We start from the raw sequence: 19,444 nt of genomic DNA on the forward strand, positions 1-19,444 counted from the left end.
TGTTTGCTATGTCTATTTCGCTATACGTATATACAAAAGAAGTTGGCTATTTCACTATACATGTATACAAAAGAAGCAATTGTATAATTTGTGTCGGTATACATATACAAAAGAATCAATTGTATAATGTGTTTGTATAAAGCGAGAAAAAGAGAAAGACAAAAGAAAACTGGGCAGAGAAAGATCGTATTTGTATAATCATAAGTGTATAGGATGAAAATATATGCATTTGTACTTGTATATACAATTTTCTCTCGCTTTATACAAACACAAACGCAATGTCTACATTTGTGTTTGTATAAAGTGAGAGAGGCGAGTGAGAGTGGCGAGCGAGATCTAGAAGAGGGGAGAGAGGGGAACGAAAATATATGTATATATACAATTTTCTCTCGTTTTATACAAACACAAACGCATTTTATACATTTGTGTTTGTATAAAAGCGAGAGAGGCGAGCGAGACTGGCAGCGCAACACGAGAGTGGCGAGCGAGATTCCACCATGGAGAGAGGCGAAAATAACAACAGTTTGCTATGGGGTACAATTAAATCAAATTATGGTTATAGCATTTAATAACATTTAATTTGAATTAATAGTTTGCTATTATATATACAATTTTCCCTTAAAAAAATTCTAGTCATATAAATGTTGTGATAGACTTTGAATTATAGTAGTTTTTAAAAAAAATTCTCTTCTTCTGAAATTATACTTCACGTATTCTTTACGTCAAACTAATAGTGTGACTTTAATTTGAATTGAAAAAGAAAAAAAAAGTGTGAAGTTTAAATATCTTGTCAGCTTCTTCAAAGTCATAATTCCTTCTCTTTTTCTTTTCTTTTTTTTCAAATTAAATTTCAAGGAATAAAACGTTTTTCATAATCAATTTTAAATTTCACCAATTATGTATCATTCATTGTATCCCTACTATTGTTTGTAGCGCATTTTCTCTTTGAAGGTTTTCTGCACTTAACATAAGAGCTACACATTATTCCTCCTAATAACTTAAGCTTATAAGATGATTTGCATACATTAATAGTATGGTATGGTAACAAAAATCTCGAATTCGAGATTTACCGTCAAACATGATTTAAAAGTGTTAAACCACACATATAACACTTATTAATCGCCTAACATGATTCAAAATGCTAGACCATACATAAGTTAGCGTATTAAGTCATATATTCGTGAAAACTTATGATAATATTAGATTCATTTGAATTCAATATTATTTTATAAAGTAGAGTATATAAATTACATGGAAAAATATACCAAACATTACAACAAACACTCCTATTAGGATGAATCCATAACTTTAAAAGTATATTAGATTCAATAAGAAAACGTTAAAAGAATTAAATTCATAGAACTACTTAAATCCTGAATCCTGCTTAAGATACATATAACGAAATCAAAATGTCCAAACACAAAAGCACATTTGTAAATCTTCTCCATTAAAAATATATCCTAAGATTGTATATTGTTTGAGTAAACAACCAGAGATAAGGGGGGGAAAACGTACTATACAAAATTACACATCTACGTACACATTACAAAAAGATAAATTCAAACATCAAAAATTTAAATGCGAGTATTTGAAGAAACTTCAAGGAAAATTGAGAACAAAAGTGGGGATATTTAGCCAAAGAAGCTAGCTCTAGTGATTGAACATCTCCATCATTAATCGATAGGTTGAAGATTCAAGTCATGCTGGAGGATAGGTGGTTGGTAGGTTGAAGATTCAAGTCACACGTTGAAAGATAAGTGAAAACACTATTGATCTTGCAATATTGGCCAAAGAGAAATGACCTTGAAATTTGATCATCATGAATGTTAATTACCTCTTCGAACTTCGACTTCTTGAAAATGGATCTTTAATTCCACCTATAACCCAACTCTCCTTTGATATATCAGATGAAAATTTGTAGAAATCACTCCCATATCTCATCACTACTAAGCTTTTCTTCTTATTATTATTCTCCGTTCTTGATTTTTCATTCTTTCGTTGAGCATCATCATTGTCGTTGTCTTTGTGTTTCTGCTCCAGCAAACCTTTTGCTGGAGCAGAACGACAACGCATAAGCAAAAGTGCGTTAGGTGGTGGAGCATCATTATGACCAAAAACAGAGTACTCTGTTTCCTCTGTTTTTTTGGCATGCTCTGTTTCCTCTGTTTTTTGGTTTTCTTGTAAAACCATAAACCACTTAGAGAAAACAGTTCTTGATGCTGTTTTCGCTTCATCATCATTTTCCTCTTCATCTTCCTGATCTTCGTCTTCACCATCAGAAGTGATAACATCTGTTTCATCAGTGTGAAACGATCCAAAACATCGAAAATCAAATCTTATATTCCTCAAACATGTCAACAACTGCATCGCGTCTTTCTTGAATCCAACTCCTTCCATATTCCAAACAAGTTTTTTCTTTTTCTGCTTCTTAACATGTAACTTCTCAATCTCTTCCATTACTGATTGCCAATTCTTGATCTTACATGTTTTCGGCTTGTGTCTTACTTTGATTTGTCCAGCACAAGTAACTTTTGGTGATGTTGGCTCAGAAATCTCAGTCCTTTTCCATAACATAGGACTAGCTTGGCCAGCAGGTCCAATACCTCTTGTGTTTGATCTTTTTAAATGGTGATGATGAGAGGCTGGACTTGGCATAAGTGTTAGATGAGCTCTTGAAGGAAAACAGACTAATAAATCTGTTGAAGGAGCTTCTTTACACTTTCTAATACCTTTCATGTTGAATGTTTGTTTGAGTTACTTGGATTTTTTTGAAATCTTGAGATTTGATGAACAATAAGAATAATGATGTTTGGTGTTCTTTTTTGTATTGAAATTGTGTTTGGAAGAGTGAAGTTTTTTTTTAAAAAGAAAAGTAAAGAGAGGAGGCAAAAGGCAGTGGACAGCTAGCTTTCTTTTCTTTACTTTTTTGTTTATTGCTTCTATCTTTACCATCTATTATAGGGTGCACTCTTGTTGGTTTCTCCGTGTATTGAGTTCTGACTAAATTTGAATTTGTGATGGAAAGTTTTATATCAGAGATTAAATGCTTAATCTGTAGTGGGGTCCTGATTAGATTTGAATTTGTGCTGAGAAGTTTCATATAAGAAGTAAAGTGTTTCTTAATAAATGTGACTTCATATCCAAAGTTCAAATTTGAAACTGTTGATTAAGAATGAATCTAGAGGGATAACGAAGGATTCAGTCGAACTTCCTTGGTAAAAAATTACACGATATATTTAAGGTACTTTTTATGCATATTTTGAACTTCCTAAACATAGTATAAGAGGTTGACTTAGTGGTTGAAGGGATTCAAAATTCAACTTGAGATTCTACGTTTAAATTTCAAGCACTATATTTTTATTTTTCGAACCCATTAGTAAAAATTCTGAATCCGCCGCGATTTGATACTCCATCATAACCGTTGGTACATGATGCATTTTCTACTATACCCTCATTTTGCTTTGTTTTGAAATGGGGTCACAAAGTGTGATCATCCCTTCTTTTTCTTTCTTGGCGTTTACTTTTTCATCAAACCCTTGCCAAACAAAGTGGAGTAATTCAAATATAGATAGATCCAATAAATAAAAGAACAAAAGAATTATTTATTATAATAAAGAGATAAATAAGGAAAAAAATTGGATTCACCATCTTTGTTTCTTGATCTAATCATAACTTACAAATTAATTGTGATTTGTGAGACCATTGTCTGCCAAGTGCCAAGTTAGGCAAGGGTCATTCCATAGTGCTTGTGCCAACAAATAGTCCTACCAAATTCATTGCTTAAAATAAGTCTTATCATCTATTTATTTTTTTAAGGGGATAGGAAGTTAGGAAATAAAATATAATACTAGCTAGCTAGATGATATTCTTTCTTATATGATTTTCTCTCTTTTTCAAAAATTATAAAAAATTACATTGTACAATTTGAAGATCTTAGCTTCTGGTTATCCAGGTGGGCTAACTCAGATTCATATAACTTTGTGATAAGGTGCAATTCATAGTCTTTCTTTTTTATGCAGTTTGTGTATATATACACGTGATTGCACTATTAAACTAGTGACATGAATTTAATGATCCGACTAATTGTGTGTTGAATAGATTCTTCAGAATTAAAAGGAAGTCATGAGGTTTTAATTAAATCCCTATACAAATACTTGCAAAACCAAATCTTTTTGGTTATACATGAAATGTTGCATCTTTGTCATTAAAAAGATTGTAGTGTAGAGAAAGAAGGTTCAAAAATATTTTAAGTCATATATTTAAATTCGGGAAAATGCATAAGTACCCCCCAGCCTATGCCCAAAATCCCTGAGACACACCTAACCTTTACTAAGGTCCTATTACCCCCCTGAACTTATTTTTTAGTTAATTGTTTACCACTTTTTGGCCTACGTGGCTGAGTCCGTGATTTCACCTATTTTAGGCGCGTGGGTGCAGCTTTTTGACAGCACTGACCAATAAAAATTGGTCATGTGTTAAATTAAACTTGGAAAAAATAAATATTAATTCAATTGTCTTCTTCTTTATTATTGTTCTTCACTAGTATACGTACCCGCGCGTTGCGCGGCTATATATTAATTTAGAATTATTTTAATTTAATAAAATATCAAATACTTCAAATATTTTTATATATTGTCCTTTATTACTTTTATGTTGTATTAATAAATTAATATTTTTCATATTAAAAAATTAATATTTAATTTTTTTTCACATGAAATGTAAAATATCATAAGATTAAATGACATGTTAGTATATTTTGAATATTTATTTTTCGAATCCAAAACATTCTTTACATTCTGAAATTTGCGTCAAACTATAATAGAAAAATGATTTAATATAGAGTGGATATAAATAATGTAATAATAATACATGTACTTGCTATATACATTTTCTTATTAATCATTGAAAATAATTAATTAATCAGTTTGTTATATTATTTTTTAAAACATTAATTTAATCTCTTAAACTTTCGCAGAAGAAAATAATAATTTAAATTTTAATCAATGATTAGATGTCGAGGAACTTATCAATTTTTCTAGTATTCTAATATAGTAATTATTGCGTAAATTCCTGTTATGACTATTATAAAATTTATCATAATTTTTAATACTTATTATTTTAATACAACGTGTAATCTTTACTTATTATTTTCTTCCCATTGTTATTTTTGTTTAATTATATTACAAATAATACTAACAACAATTTCTTTTTTTATTAATGTAAAGATAATTTAATATAACGTAAATTCCCATCTTCTTAGCACTGCCAATTGACAAAACTAATTAAGAAAATTGATATTAAACCTAATTCAATAATCACTCTAATAAGAAAAAGTACTAGGCCAGACACAATTTCAACAGGACTAGATCAATATTTTCATTTATAAATACTAATTTCAAAGGGCGATTCCAAATTCTATAACAAAACGTTTAATGAAAAGTAAAACTTTCAAATGTCAAATGTAAAATTTGATCTATAAGTTTATGTTTTGTATTTTTTTATTTTGAATTTTGTAAAAAAAACAAAAAGATTCATACTCAATGTGAATATGGAATATCCAATTTTCATGTAAAATGTAATTTCAACTTCAAATAAATGAATGTTTGATATAATATCTAAATGTGTCCTTAAATTTAAGGTTGTGCAAAAATCTAAATCCATATATAATAATAAAGTTGAATATGAAAACGGTGAGGTGACGCTCTCTAAGGGCTTCAATCCTATTTATCTCTTTTTGTGGGTTTTTTGGCCTTTTTTTAATTTTAAAATACAAAAAAAATCGCCTACAAATTTAAATAACATTAAAGATAATCATATTTAATTATATTTTCTTAATTAGCCATATTTAATTTATTTTGTCATGAATGTTATTATTCTCTTTTCCTATAATATTTATTAATTTCTCATCAATTATTACAAACCTTTTCATTTGATTTAAAAAGAATTCCAACAAATTATTCACGAAAGTTAAATTTTATGGGTTTTATCTATTTATTTTATAGTCTTTTCCTTTTTTTGTTCTTTATTTTACTTCTTTTTATTATTTATTCAATTCAAGAAATTTATATATTTATATAATATAGATTTATTTCTTAATCTTCTTTATTTTTGTTTTTTCTTCTTTATTTAATTTTTAAGTTTCACCTCCATAACTTTAATCTATTAAACTTCTATTCTTAATAATATCATTATTTTCATGACTTTTACGTTTTCATATTTATAACCTCCAACTATTAAATTATAAAATTTAAGATACTTTATGATATCTCTCCATTTTTATCAATATAAATTCACAAGTTTTTTGTTTCATGAAATCCCAACTCAAAATTATTTTTTATATTTCATTGTTCTTTGTAGTATTATTATAATATTATAAAATTCATGTTTTAACTTTACATGGTGAAGATGACTCTTGAATGTTGATTACAACAATTTTATTTTTTTATTTTATTTTTTTAATCATCTATAAATAATAGTTACAACAATTTATATTTTTATTAACGTAAAGATTTTGAGTAATAATTCTTCTTATGTTCTATTAATAATAATGATCGAAATTATTCACTATTAAAGTTTCTACATAATTGATATAAAAATTGAGGTTGCATACAAATAAAAACATGTTTGAACAAACAAAATAATTATATGCACTATTAGAGAGTACCTTCTAGTCTTATAAGTATCCTACAATTATGATAAAGTTGGAAAAGTGTAACTATCTATAAATAAAATAAAATTATATATATAATATTTACAAAATTTTACAAGCCCAAATTTAAAATAAAATATATAAACATTGAAAACTATAAACTAACTAAAAATATATTAACAAAGTAGATTATAAATAAATTTTTTTATCTATAAATAAAATAAAATTATATATATAATATTTACAAAATTTTACATGCCCAAATTTGAAATAAAATATATAAACATTAAAATCTATAAACTAACTAAAAATATATTAACAAAGTAGATTATAAATAATAGGATACTTTTTTAAAATTTTGGGAAGTGTAAAAGTTACTTTTTAGAAAGTTGAAAAAGTGGGGCCCGGCGCGTGTTGAACAAAGTTTTCAACCTATTTGGTTTATATTGCCACGTAAGCCGAAAAGTGGTAAACAATTAACTAAAAAATAAGTTCGGGGGGGTAATAGGACCTTAGTAAATGTTAGGTGTGTCTCAGGGATTTTGGGCATAGGCTGGGGGGTACTTATGCATTTTCCCATTTCAATTCTATATATATATATATATATAGGAAAAGGGAAAGATGGACAATGAAAAATCAAGAGAACAATAGAACGTATTAAGTGGAGAACATTCTATTATGAGAGAAGAATTATAATTGATGTAGGGACATCTTACTTGAAGATTAGACTTCAATTTTGTTTGTGTACTTCTTCGAAGATGATGAAGACTTAAGGGGTTGTTTGATCGGGATGCGATAGATCAGAATATTTCAAAAGTTTTATTCATTTTTTATATGAAATCATTTATTTCACTGTTATGATTCTGGGTCATTTGATTGGTGGGATAGGATAGATAAAGATATCTCGTGAGATTATTTTATTCATTTTCTATGTATAAAAATCTTATTTCACCATTTACACTAAAATAGTAAAATAAAATAATATTGAAACTATATAATACTCATCATGAAACACATGATAGAATATCTCAAATTATTACCCTTATTAGACCCACCACTCGTACTCAACTATACACTAAAAATGAAAAAGATTTAGTTACAAAAATAATTAATAATTTGTTGTTTTAACAAAAATAATTAATAATTGGTTGTTAAATAAGATTAACGATTATTTTTCTATGTTTAGTAGGTATAATAGAAAGTTTCTATTGGAATTTCGGGGAAAACTTGTGATTGCTACTCTTGAAATGCGCACTAAATAAATTTTGCTCGTGTGCAATAACTTGCAAATCACATAGAAAATATAAACTTTACAAGATAAATTTAATGCGATGAACTCGACTGAGAAAACATTTGAAGTATGAATCTGCTAGACGAGGAAGACCTCCTAGGGATAAGAGACATGGGGATAAAGAGAGAGCCAAAAAAGGAGATTGATTGATGGACCTAAGCTAAACAACTAAGATTGAACCTACACCAAAATCTATAGACTGAATTAGGAGAGCAGAGGTTTAATTCAAGACCAAAGATGCGTTGTACGATAGTAGTTTATGTTAGCTGTTTATCCGGTGCCTTTTTTACGACTTTCGACCAAATTAAAGAAACTCTTGTTTAATCCGCTATGGGCACTGATAACATACTACACTTTCTTCTTTGAGGTTTAATGCCTTGTAATACCAAAATGCTTTCTATATAATTTTTATTATGGATTAGAACTTTCTATTATTTGGCCCTAAATAAAATTCACGTAATATTATATATTTGTATCATTTAAAAATTCAAAGGGAGGAAAATAAGAGAGCACTAATGTTAATTAAAATGTATAATATAAAAGCCTAACTCAATCCCATCAATCATGTGAAATTATTAACACAACTAATTTGGGACACTAACATACAAAATTAGCTACCAACTTAATCATAATTATTAGGGCGTTAAGTGATTAATGAGCTCAATTGTTCAACTTCCAGGTTCTTTTTATTATGTTGGGAAAATGTCACAGTTCAAGTACATGGTATATATATACGTACATATTTTTCATTTTTACTGAATGGATTTCACAAATTTATCCCTTTATGTCATCATCGAGCCTATAAGCGCATGTAAAATGTGGACTTTTGTGATATGCTTTAAATATAAAGCTCTTCAATTGCCTTTCTTAATCCGATGTGAGATATTTGTATCACTTTTTTTAAAGCTTGCCAAGTTAAAAGATCAATTCAAGCCCATAACATGCATCATCAGCTTTAGCCCAATATTTGTCCATTGGACTACACAATCATCGAGCCAAAAAACATGTACCATGTGACATTGAACAACTATACATTATAAAACACTTTATTAGTTATCTCTCACATTTAATTTTGAACTTATGTATTGTAATAATATGTTTTAATATGAAATTACAATTTATTCCTAATAAGTTTTTAATTACATTAATCCCTTAAAAATTAAAGAACCGGATACAATAATTGAAACTCTGATACATTAATATGTAGCTCGGATACATTAAATATTGGCTCGGATACATTAAATACTGGCTCGGATACATTAATATGCAACTCAGATATATTAAAGAAATAAGGAATTTTGGAGATTTTTAAAAGTAATAGGAAATAAGTGAAACTAAAGGTGTGTATTTCTGTAATTTGCGCTAAATTATTAATGGGACAACAACCAACATTTACAATAAGTTATAAACTAATTAGAAGACACATGTTAAGTTATCCACTCTCATAGCTAAACATCCCATTTTTCCCCATGCAAATGCAACCACCTATTCCCATGCAAACTTAGCCATCACATTTTGGTTCCATCTTTAAACTTACAACCCTAAACATCCTTCTTTCACCGCTCTCCATATTTCCATGGAAGAGCGGTCCCAAGCTCAACATGGTGACGATGAATTCCCCCGAAACAAAACAACGTATGATCACGACGTTTCTAATACTCAATCACCACATTTTTCCTCAGGAACTTACGTTGTTCAAGTTCCAAAAGACCAAATCTATCGTGTCCCCCCACCAGAAAATGCTATAATCATCGAGAATCATCGAAATAAGATCAACCAACAAGGAGGGAGTTCTCGTTCTTGTTGTTGTTCTCGACGTTATATATGTATAGTTATAACGTTAGTAGTTGTTGGAATTATTATTGGTTTGGTAATAGGTCTTACCAAATTACTTACCAAGCATAATGATCCACAATTTAACGTGAAACAAGTCATAGTCAAGAAATTAAACAAAAATCATCACGATAAACGTACTCATTATCAATATGACGTTACAATTGAAGCCAAGAACACGAATCAAATGTCAAGAATTTCGTATAATTATAAAGGGGACGGAGGTATTTCTTTGTATTTCAAGCAGAAGAATATTGCTCGCGGGGATTTTCCAGAATTAGAGCAAGATCCTAAGAGCTTGATAGATTTCGAGGTTATTCTTGGTAATGGAGACAAAGATAAATTGCCTGAGGAGGTAGAAAGGAGTATGAATAGCACAAATTCGAAGAATCAACGTTTATATTTATCTCTATCTATGGATGTGCCTATAGAATTTAAAGTTTGGGGAATAAGTTCAATGAATAAAAATATTAGGGTTTCTTGTAGTTTAATTGTGAATATATTGACCAAAAATAGTCATGTAATCAATCAGAAATGTCTTAGCAAGTTATAGCTTAGCTTTATCAGGAGGTCACGAGTTTGAGCTGTGGAAACTGCATCTTTCATAAATGCAAGACAAGATATGCGTACAATAGTGTACGTGATTTGGTCCTTTCCCGCCTTCTCGAATCCTGTGCATAGCAGAAGCTTAGTGCTTTTTTAGACAGTCCGGAGAGAATTTCTTGTTTTATCCAATAACACAGAATTTACTTTCCTTTTTTTTTCCTTGGCCTTTTTGTATTAGCTTGTACAACTTTATTGTAAGTTTTGGTTTTTCTTTTACCCTACCTTTGTATAGCTAGCTGATGAGAAGTCCATTCTAAAATCTTAGTCTTTCTTACGATTTTAATATTTGATGTGTATTTCTGAAGAATCTCATTTTTTTAATTATTCAATAAGTTAAGTGTAATTTATCAGATCAATCAACATTTATCTCTTTTGATATAGTAACAAGAAGTTATTTGTAATAAGTATAATTGCTGCCAAAATGCAACATATTTTCTTAAATATTGTTTCACGATTGCATTTCTCTTACATTCTACGTAGACAACTGATGAGGTACTTAAATTATATCAATATTCAATTTCTAGGTTTGTCGTAAACCTAATGGTTACTTTCAATTAGCTAAGTGTGAAAATCAATATTTCCACATAAGAAGAACGAGATGAATTGACTTAGTCATACATTACTTTCAAATTAATGATAATAAGTCATTTTTTTTATATGAATTAATAAAAATAGTATCACATAAATACTAGTCTAGAAATGAAGTCCTCTTCTATAAGTACTTCTAGTCTTCTACACCTCAAACCTAATTAGTCGGGTCAATAAATTTTAAATAATGAATACTTAAAAGGACCTTTTTGATTTGCACACTATATTATTTTAAGATTATAGTCTTGAAATGAAATTATAATTTCTAAACTAATGTCTAATTTGTGGATAAAATAATATCAAGAATAATAAGTTTATACTATCAATTCATCAATCAAGTATAATATAAACTTAATTATGAAATACCCCACCTTATCTCATATGTTGAGCGCGATAATGGAAGGGGTGGGGGTGTGGGGTGGGGTGAGGTGGGAGGATTGAACCAATAAAATCAAAGAATGGATGTATATCCTTTTCACTTGATATTTCTAGAGATAGACATCATCCCACTTGGGCATATATCCTTTTCTTGAACTTGAATGCAAGCTAAGCCCTTTCTAAAAATAGTGGCTACCTTTTCCCTCTCCTGTTCACACATTATGCGGCCTTTGATTGGATATCAACAAACACACCATAAACAAAATAGAATATGAACAAATTAAGAAAAGAGAGATTTTGAATCATTCTACCACTAATTTGGTGCCACCTTTTTCTGTCTCTTTGGTGTTTTATCCATTGTCTAAACTCTAAAGTCTAAATTTGGAATCTTTGAGTGGAAATTATGAAACTAATGATGACTTTTAGATGATCGTTCGACGAGGAATAAGTTATCTCGAGATTAATTATTCTGAGATAAGTTATTTTACCACGTATATGTGATAATTTATTTCATCACTAAAATATAAATAGTGGGATAAATAATCTTAAGACTCCCTAATACCTTCAACTAAACACAGAATAAAATAATCCTACATTTTATCCCTATGATTATTATATCTTAGAGTCACTTCATATGAATGATTGTTTTGTGAAAAATAGTGAGTTAGGCTAGGAAAATTAGTGTAACTTTCACTACTAAAATCGACCCTAAAAGTGGTTTGAAAAAAAAAACCTCACAAGGTCGGTATTTAAGTATAATTTTTTTTTCAACAAACTGATTTCCAGAGGTTGGTTTTCTTAACACAAATATCCAATAAAACTTAAAACCGATCTCAGAAGGTCGGCTAATACACCTGACAAAATTTTATTCAATGATAGTGACATCCTGAGGTCGATATTATTTTTTAAAAATCAAACTAATCAACCTCATAATTAGATTGATAATAATAATTTTTAAATAGTTAAATTTATTTTACCTTTACATACTTCAATTCATTATGTTTAATCAATATATTTTTAATAAAATATCTTAAAATAGCGATGAGCAAAATATGAGCGATCTAAAATGTGACAGTAAGGTTGTGAGAGAGTAATATAAACATAGTTCTACTAGGCGAAGCAGCCTGAATGTTGCACCGGGAATATACATATTTTACAAATTGTAATTTTCATATCCTTTTCTGTTTTTTCTTGTAAGAACTACTCTGACACAAATATTTATTTTGTAAATTTTACTTGTTAAAAAATAGAATAAAAAATATGAGTTACAACTTAGAACTAAAGAAATATAGATACAAAACAAAAATACAACATGAACAAAAAAAAAAATCCACTGGCCTAGCCTTGACAAAAAACATCAGCTGCCCAGTTTGGATCTTCACAATAAATCTAAGGACTAGCTATGCAATTACCAAAAATTCATTGCAATGGCTATCCCACTAATCTTATCCACCTAATTACACAATTAAACTTCTATAAACAAAATATTACAAAAGATAACATAATCATAATTACTAAATTTAACTATAGTAGTGAAGCCCAATTAAAAATCTCTTGAGATGGATCCTTGTGCAACACGTAATTCTCTGAACACATGTCCCAAATTGAATCGAACGTATATTCCAAAATTGGCGATGACCCGGAACCCGACCCTGACCCTGATCCTGACCCTGACCCGGATCCATCACTTTCTGACCCGGCTTCCGCCGTTGTCTTGCGTTTGTTATCTTCTTTCTCCTCCACCACCACCACCATCGCTTTAGAAGACACTTTTCGCTTCTTTTTAGTATCAATGCTCTTTCCTTGTGCCAAGTCTTGACAAATGGCTTGTAACTTAGCATCAACTGAGGAGTGAAGCGGCTTATACTCACCGAATTCACTCCCAATTAATGATCCGTTATGACGGAGATGGGGAAAATTTAGACGAGCAAACTCGCCTCTGAGCTTATAGGCCGCCTTGTCATATGCCAAGGCGGCCTCCTCAGCAGTATCAAATGTACCAAGCCAAAGCCGGGTCCTGTTCTTAGGCAATCGGATCTCTGCCACCCATTTCCCCCAATGACGTTGTCTAACACCGCGGTATAGCTTTGGGGGTTTTGGGGGCGAGCCCGATTGCTTCATGGAAACCGGCTTTGGCCCCAAGTAAGAAACATACTGATTATTATTCTGGAAAGTGACAGCTGGCATAATTTGCTGTGGCAGATAGATTTGGGCTTGGTTCAGCCAAATTGAGCCTGGTTGCTCCGCTTCCATAATGCCCGAAAACCCCTGTGAAAAAGTAGGGGTTATCGTGCTGGAAGTGGAGCAACCATTATCATAGTAGCTCATATTAGGTTGACTCGTTGAAGAAAATGATTCGTAAAGATATGAAGTTGATAGAGAAGAAGATTGTAAATCAAAGTATGGAGAAACAGAAGGAGAAGGAGAAGGAGAAGAAGCACTTTTAATAAAAGGTGCAAGTGCTTCCATAAGCTCACCACCAGAATTTGATGAGTTAAGATCTAAAAGAGTAGTAGTCCAAAAATCCTTTGTAGAAGTTGCCATAGTTAGATGTAAAACACACAATTTTTAATTAATTAATTAAAAAAATTAAAAATAAATCAACCTGTTTCTTATCAAATAAAAAGAACAGGTGATTAATTACAAAAAAAGTGGTCTTCAAATAACAACCCCTTTTTGTGTAGTGATTAAGAAAAAAATCAACTTTTTGAGGGACAACTAATAAGCCCTCTAAGTTGAAGAAAGATAGAAAGAATGAATAAATTCTACAACATTTAATGATAAATAAATCTCAATTCTGAAAACACCTGACTTTTTAAGAAATTAATGTCTAAAAGTTTGCATTTTCTTCAAAAAAAATAATTTTTTTTTTCAATCAAAAAATACAAACCCAAAATCCAAGAATTGTTCTTGAAAGGCAGATAGTTAACAGAAAGGGATTAAAGAAGAGGGGGATTAAACAGAAGGGGGGGAAATAAAATGAAAATTAAAGAAAACTTGAGAATTTTTAAAAATGTGATTAATTATTTTTTTTGTTTGGTGTGTGTGGTGTGTGCAGGTGTGAGAAATAGATGAATTATCTCTCTCTCTCAGCCTCACTAGTTTTTGTTTGTGTGGTATTAATCTTCTCATTTGTCTCCTTTTATAGCCTCTTTTGTCTAGTGATTTTACATCTTTAACCCTCCTCGTTTCTCACACATTTTTTTTTTGAAAAAAAGAGAGCATAAATTAATCTATTTTAAAATAAATAATAATGGTTAGATCGTCCTTGTTATATGACGTGGGAGTGTTGGTCAGTTGGGAACTCATATGTTCAGAAGATCAGAAGAAACATGTTGCGGAGATGAGAATGTTGAGATGGGTGTGTAGGCATACTAAGAGTGACAAAATTAGAGATGAGGTTATCCGAGAGAAGGTTGGGGTAGCCTTTGTGTGGTAGATAAGATGAGGGAAGTGAGATTGATATGGTTTGGGCATGTAAAGAGTTGGTGCGCGAACACCCCAACAAGGAGTTGCGAGAGGCTAGGTGTTGGGAATATATGAAAGGGTAGAGGTAGGACGAAAAAGTATTGGAGAGAGGTGATTAGACAAGACATGACACAACTTCATATAACGAGGACACGACTCTATATAGGAAAGAGTGGAGAGGTCGCATATTAGGGTTATTGTTCTTTCTTGTAGATCTTACACTGCTTTTTTTTATTATTGTTATGCTTTCTTTATTGTTTTTTCCTTAATTCTTTAACTAATTATGTTTGATGCACTTGCGCCAAGGATCTTTCAAAACACAACATCTTTACTCAAGGGCGGCTCAAACCCGTTGGTGGCCTAAGGCCAAACTCAAACTAGAGGCCTTAAAAAAATTATAAATATTTTTATTTTAAATCTATTTTTCTATTTTTTTAGATGCAAAGTTGTTAATAATTTTTGTGTAGTCAATCTCTTCTAATAATTCTTTTTCAATCGATAATATAGCCAAACCACTTAATCTTTCTTGAGACATTGTCGATTTTAAATAAGATTTTATTATTTTTAATTCTTAAAAACTTCTTTCAGTTGAGGCGACTGTTACGGGAATTGTTAACATTATTCGATAAGCAATGTAAGCATTTGGAAAAGAATAAAGTCTTTTTATTTGATTGAGTATCTCAATTAGAGTATTGTCTTCTACTTTTATGATTTTCCTTAACACTTTTAATTCAGAAAATACCGTCAATATCGGAGTGAGTATTATGTTTTAAGGAACATTCAAGATTAAGACAATATTTTTTTAAAATTCTCATCATCAAATGATCTCAATTTCTTCCCACTAAATAGAAAACCAAAAATATTTTCATATACTTCAAATTGTTCAAATCTATTTTGAGGTGAAAAGATGGCTTGGTCTACTATATATGTATAAGAAGTAATCAACTCTAAATGATTCGGGCTGCTGCAATATATTTTTCTCCAAATTTAAAATATAAATTATCAATAGAACAAGTAAATTCTTAAGCTTTGAATAAGAGAGATGTAAGATTAGAATTTAGAGAAGAGAATTGAGAATAAATAGAAGAGAGGAAGGGAGGAGGATAGAATATATAAAAATAAAATTAGAAAAAAATATAACGTGTACATTAAGAAAAAAGTACACAACTTTTTATTGGAAAGTTAAAAAGTCAGAGTCATAACTCACATATATCACTTCAGCCGATTGCATTTTTTTCCCAACCGTTTGCATTTTTTTTCCAGCCGTTTGCATTTATTATTGTCTTCATTCTAATTTTTTTTAATTTAATCTTACCTAACTAACTAAAAAATGGGGCCCCTAAAATTGGGGGCCTAAGGCCAAGGACTTCTCCTTAAGCCTAATCAGCCGCCACTGTCTTTACTTCCACGAGGTAATAGTAAGGTTCACATACGCTCTACCCTCCCCAAATTCCACCTAATGAGATTTACAACCTTTTTACTTCTACGAGATAGTGATAAAGTTTATGTACACTCTACCCTCTCCAGATCCCACCTAATGAGATTTTATTGGGTATCTTATTATTGGTATATATTGTTGTAGAAGTAGACTTAAAAAGAAAGTATGCCATAAAAATTGTAGGTTATATGAAAGGCAAACCAGGAGTCTTGGTGCAAGTATTGCATTTATCTTTGAGAAATTTATTTAATATAAATTATTAATATAGAATTCAATAACTTAAAAAAGTTAAAATATTTAAATTTATTTATTTCAAAGTTTATCTCTGTCTCTCTAGATAATACTTATTCATAATTCATACAAGTATTTATATTATACAAATAATATAAATTTATTATAGCCATGTTATTTATTCAATAAATAAGATGATGCATGTTGATTAATTATGAATAAAATATGATGAGAGGGAGTTGTTCGGATGGTAAGCACCCCTCACTTTCAATTCGAAGGTTACGAGTTCGAGTCACCAAGGGAGCAAAATGGGTGAAAGCTCCTAGGGGAGAGTAAAAATAAAAAATAAAAAAAATGAATGAAGTTTTAGTACTCCCTCTGTCCCATTTTATGTGGCAACATTTCCTTTTTGGTCAGTCCCAAAAAGAATGTCACATTTCCTTATATGGTAAGTTTATAAAGGTACAATTCCTCTTTTATTCTTGTTGGTCCCACTTAATCTTAAAATAATACTCCAATACATTTATGAGGAGAGAGAAAAAAAAGAGGCTACCTTTTAAAGGGCAATTTGGTAAACATTTCAAAGTCTTCATTTATTTCTTAAACTCCGTGTCCGGTCAAATGTTGCCACATAAAATGGGACGGAGGGAGTAGTAATTTCTATGCACAGACACAATACTAATTTTTATATCTATTGTTTGACGTTAATATAGGAAAGTCAGCAAGGAGTGTAGCATCTTTCTTATCGTCTAAGCATTCTTCAAACAAGGATATGTAACCAATAAGGTGGTGACATTTGGACAGATATTGACACGTGAGATTTCCTAACTTACACATGAATATTATTCACTTTATTATGGATTTTTGGTTGATATGAGGATTTAAGTACGGAAGGTTGTAGTAGGTAATTTCGTATTAGAAACGATCTTTTTATCTTTATAAGATAAGAATAATGTTATATACACATCATTTTTTTGAGATTCTATTTATAAAATTATATTAAATATATTATTGTTGTTGTTATCGTTGTATTATTTCAAAATTAATTAAAATATTTATTCCAACAAATATGTGTAATGTGTATCCAAACGCTATCTGAGGAGAATTTTGAATAAATTTTTGTCGAAGCCAATAATATAAATTTATTTAAGGGTTGTGGGGGTGTACATGGCCGGGTTGGTTCGGGTTTTTCAAATATCAAATCAAATCATTTGTGTCGGATTTTTAAATCTATAAACCAAACCAAATCAATAAAACTCGGGTTTTTCGACCTCGGATTTTTTCAAGTTTTTTCGGATTTTTACGGTAAAGTATTCATACAAACATATAATTTACTTGTACTTCAAATATTTCTTTAGTCCTACCAAAATACAACTATATAAGGTGTTTCTTAAGAAAATAACACAAAATATGATATGAGTAATGACACTAAAATATCCAACAAAATAATAATAATAATAATAATAATAATGAAATCGTGTAAAACAAATATTGCAAATTAACAAGTCATAATGAAAATGATCATGATATATAAAATAAGTTTAATAAGTATTAGTTACATGACTAAATATTAAAGGAAATTAAAATTAGATTATGTATTTGAATTGTCTAAACCAATGTAAAATCAAAGAACAAATATTCAATATTCTTGTCATTCTTAGTGTTGAATTGATTTTCTTTTTGCATTAGTATTAATTTGATTTTGATTTAAGCTTTATTATAATTACCAACACTGTAGACTATAATCTTTATTAACCATTCAGAATTCTAAGTTTCAAACTTGAAATAATATATTAAAAGATAAAAACTATGAAAAAGTATAAGAAATATTTAAAAATTAATATCAAAGTAAATATTTTTATTGTATAAAATAAATTTTTTAAATTATATATATAATGTCGGGTTGGTTTGGTCTCGGGTTGATTTTTTTAGTTAAAATCAAACCAACCCAAAAGTAGTCGGGGTTTTTTTTTTTCAATACCAAACCAAGTCAAATCAACTATTAGTCGAATTTTTTTTCTCGATTTACGATTTGATTCAATTTTCGATTCGATTTTATACACCTCAAGACTTGTCATGAAGTTGGAAGAAGTGTGTGAATATTATATTTAAGAAAAATTAAAGTCAGAAGTTATTAAATTTAATAGGCAAGTGCAATGTTTGGACATTAATTTATGATACAATAAAAGAGGCAATACTCAAATCAATTTCAATAATTTAATTGCAAAGGGTCATGGGGTTGTCACGTTATCATGTCTGCTCGTGGAAAATAGAAAGTGTCCAATTCAAAATATGCAACTATTTGAGGGCATTACGTAAAGCGAAGAATTAGCGATAAATAAAATTCGATAGCTAAATAATAAATTTTTTATATTAATTGCATTTAGTTAAGAATCAACGATGAATTATTAAAAAAATTAAATTAGTTAAGAGTATTTTAATGACGTGTGACCTAAAAATAGCCAACAAATTTCACAACTAATTAGGCTTTAACTTGTATTTAGCATTGACTTCATTTTGGTGACACGATTTTGTAAGTATTATTATCCTTAATAAGTATAAATAAATGGGGTTGATTGAGTTTTTTAAACATAAATCACCAACAACCACAACCACATGATAATAATTATTTTTAATGAATGAAGTGATTAGAGATAATATTAACATCTTCTTCATGATTAGCATCTTATAAGCACAGGTTATAAAGAATTAAAAATGCTTGTGGTAGTGTTGTGAGGACCTAACATTTGACATTTTTATGCTTTTATAATAAGGGAATTTAGTTGGTATTTATTCTAATCTCCACTTAATTAAACTCCTAATTTTCTACGGCAATTAAATATAATAAATATCATATTCATTTTGTTTCAATCATGAAGTCATAGAGTAATCCACAATAGGTTTAGCACGAATCCTTTGCTTTCAAATAAAACAATTTTTTTAATGGTTGATTAATCAAAAT

The 19,444-nt window shown here is 29.7% G+C and overlaps 3 protein-coding genes across 3 annotated transcripts; 1 reads left to right on the plus strand and 2 right to left on the minus strand.

Moving 5' to 3' along the window:
- Window positions 1-1,830: 1,830 nt before the first annotated feature.
- On the minus strand, window positions 1,831-2,736 carry LOC102585002 (uncharacterized). The gene has a single exon (XM_006360212.2). The coding sequence runs from the start codon at window positions 2,734-2,736 to the stop codon at window positions 1,831-1,833; it is 906 nt and encodes a 301-aa protein (XP_006360274.1).
- Window positions 2,737-9,486: 6,750 nt separating this feature from the next.
- LOC102595816 (uncharacterized protein At1g08160-like) lies at window positions 9,487-10,326 on the plus strand. Its single transcript, XM_006360243.1, has one exon. The coding sequence runs from the start codon at window positions 9,517-9,519 to the stop codon at window positions 10,324-10,326; it is 810 nt and encodes a 269-aa protein (XP_006360305.1). The 5' UTR covers window positions 9,487-9,516.
- A 2,325-nt stretch (window positions 10,327-12,651) lies between these two features.
- LOC102585333 (ethylene-responsive transcription factor RAP2-13) lies at window positions 12,652-14,450 on the minus strand. The gene has a single exon (XM_006360213.2). The coding sequence runs from the start codon at window positions 13,887-13,889 to the stop codon at window positions 12,870-12,872; it is 1,020 nt and encodes a 339-aa protein (XP_006360275.1). The 5' UTR covers window positions 13,890-14,450; the 3' UTR covers window positions 12,652-12,869.
- Window positions 14,451-19,444: the final 4,994 nt, after the last annotated feature.

The sequence above is a fragment of the Solanum tuberosum genome, unplaced genomic scaffold, assembly GCF_000226075.1.
Source record: "Solanum tuberosum cultivar DM 1-3 516 R44 unplaced genomic scaffold, SolTub_3.0 scf00314, whole genome shotgun sequence".
NCBI classification, from domain to species: domain Eukaryota; kingdom Viridiplantae; phylum Streptophyta; class Magnoliopsida; order Solanales; family Solanaceae; genus Solanum; species Solanum tuberosum.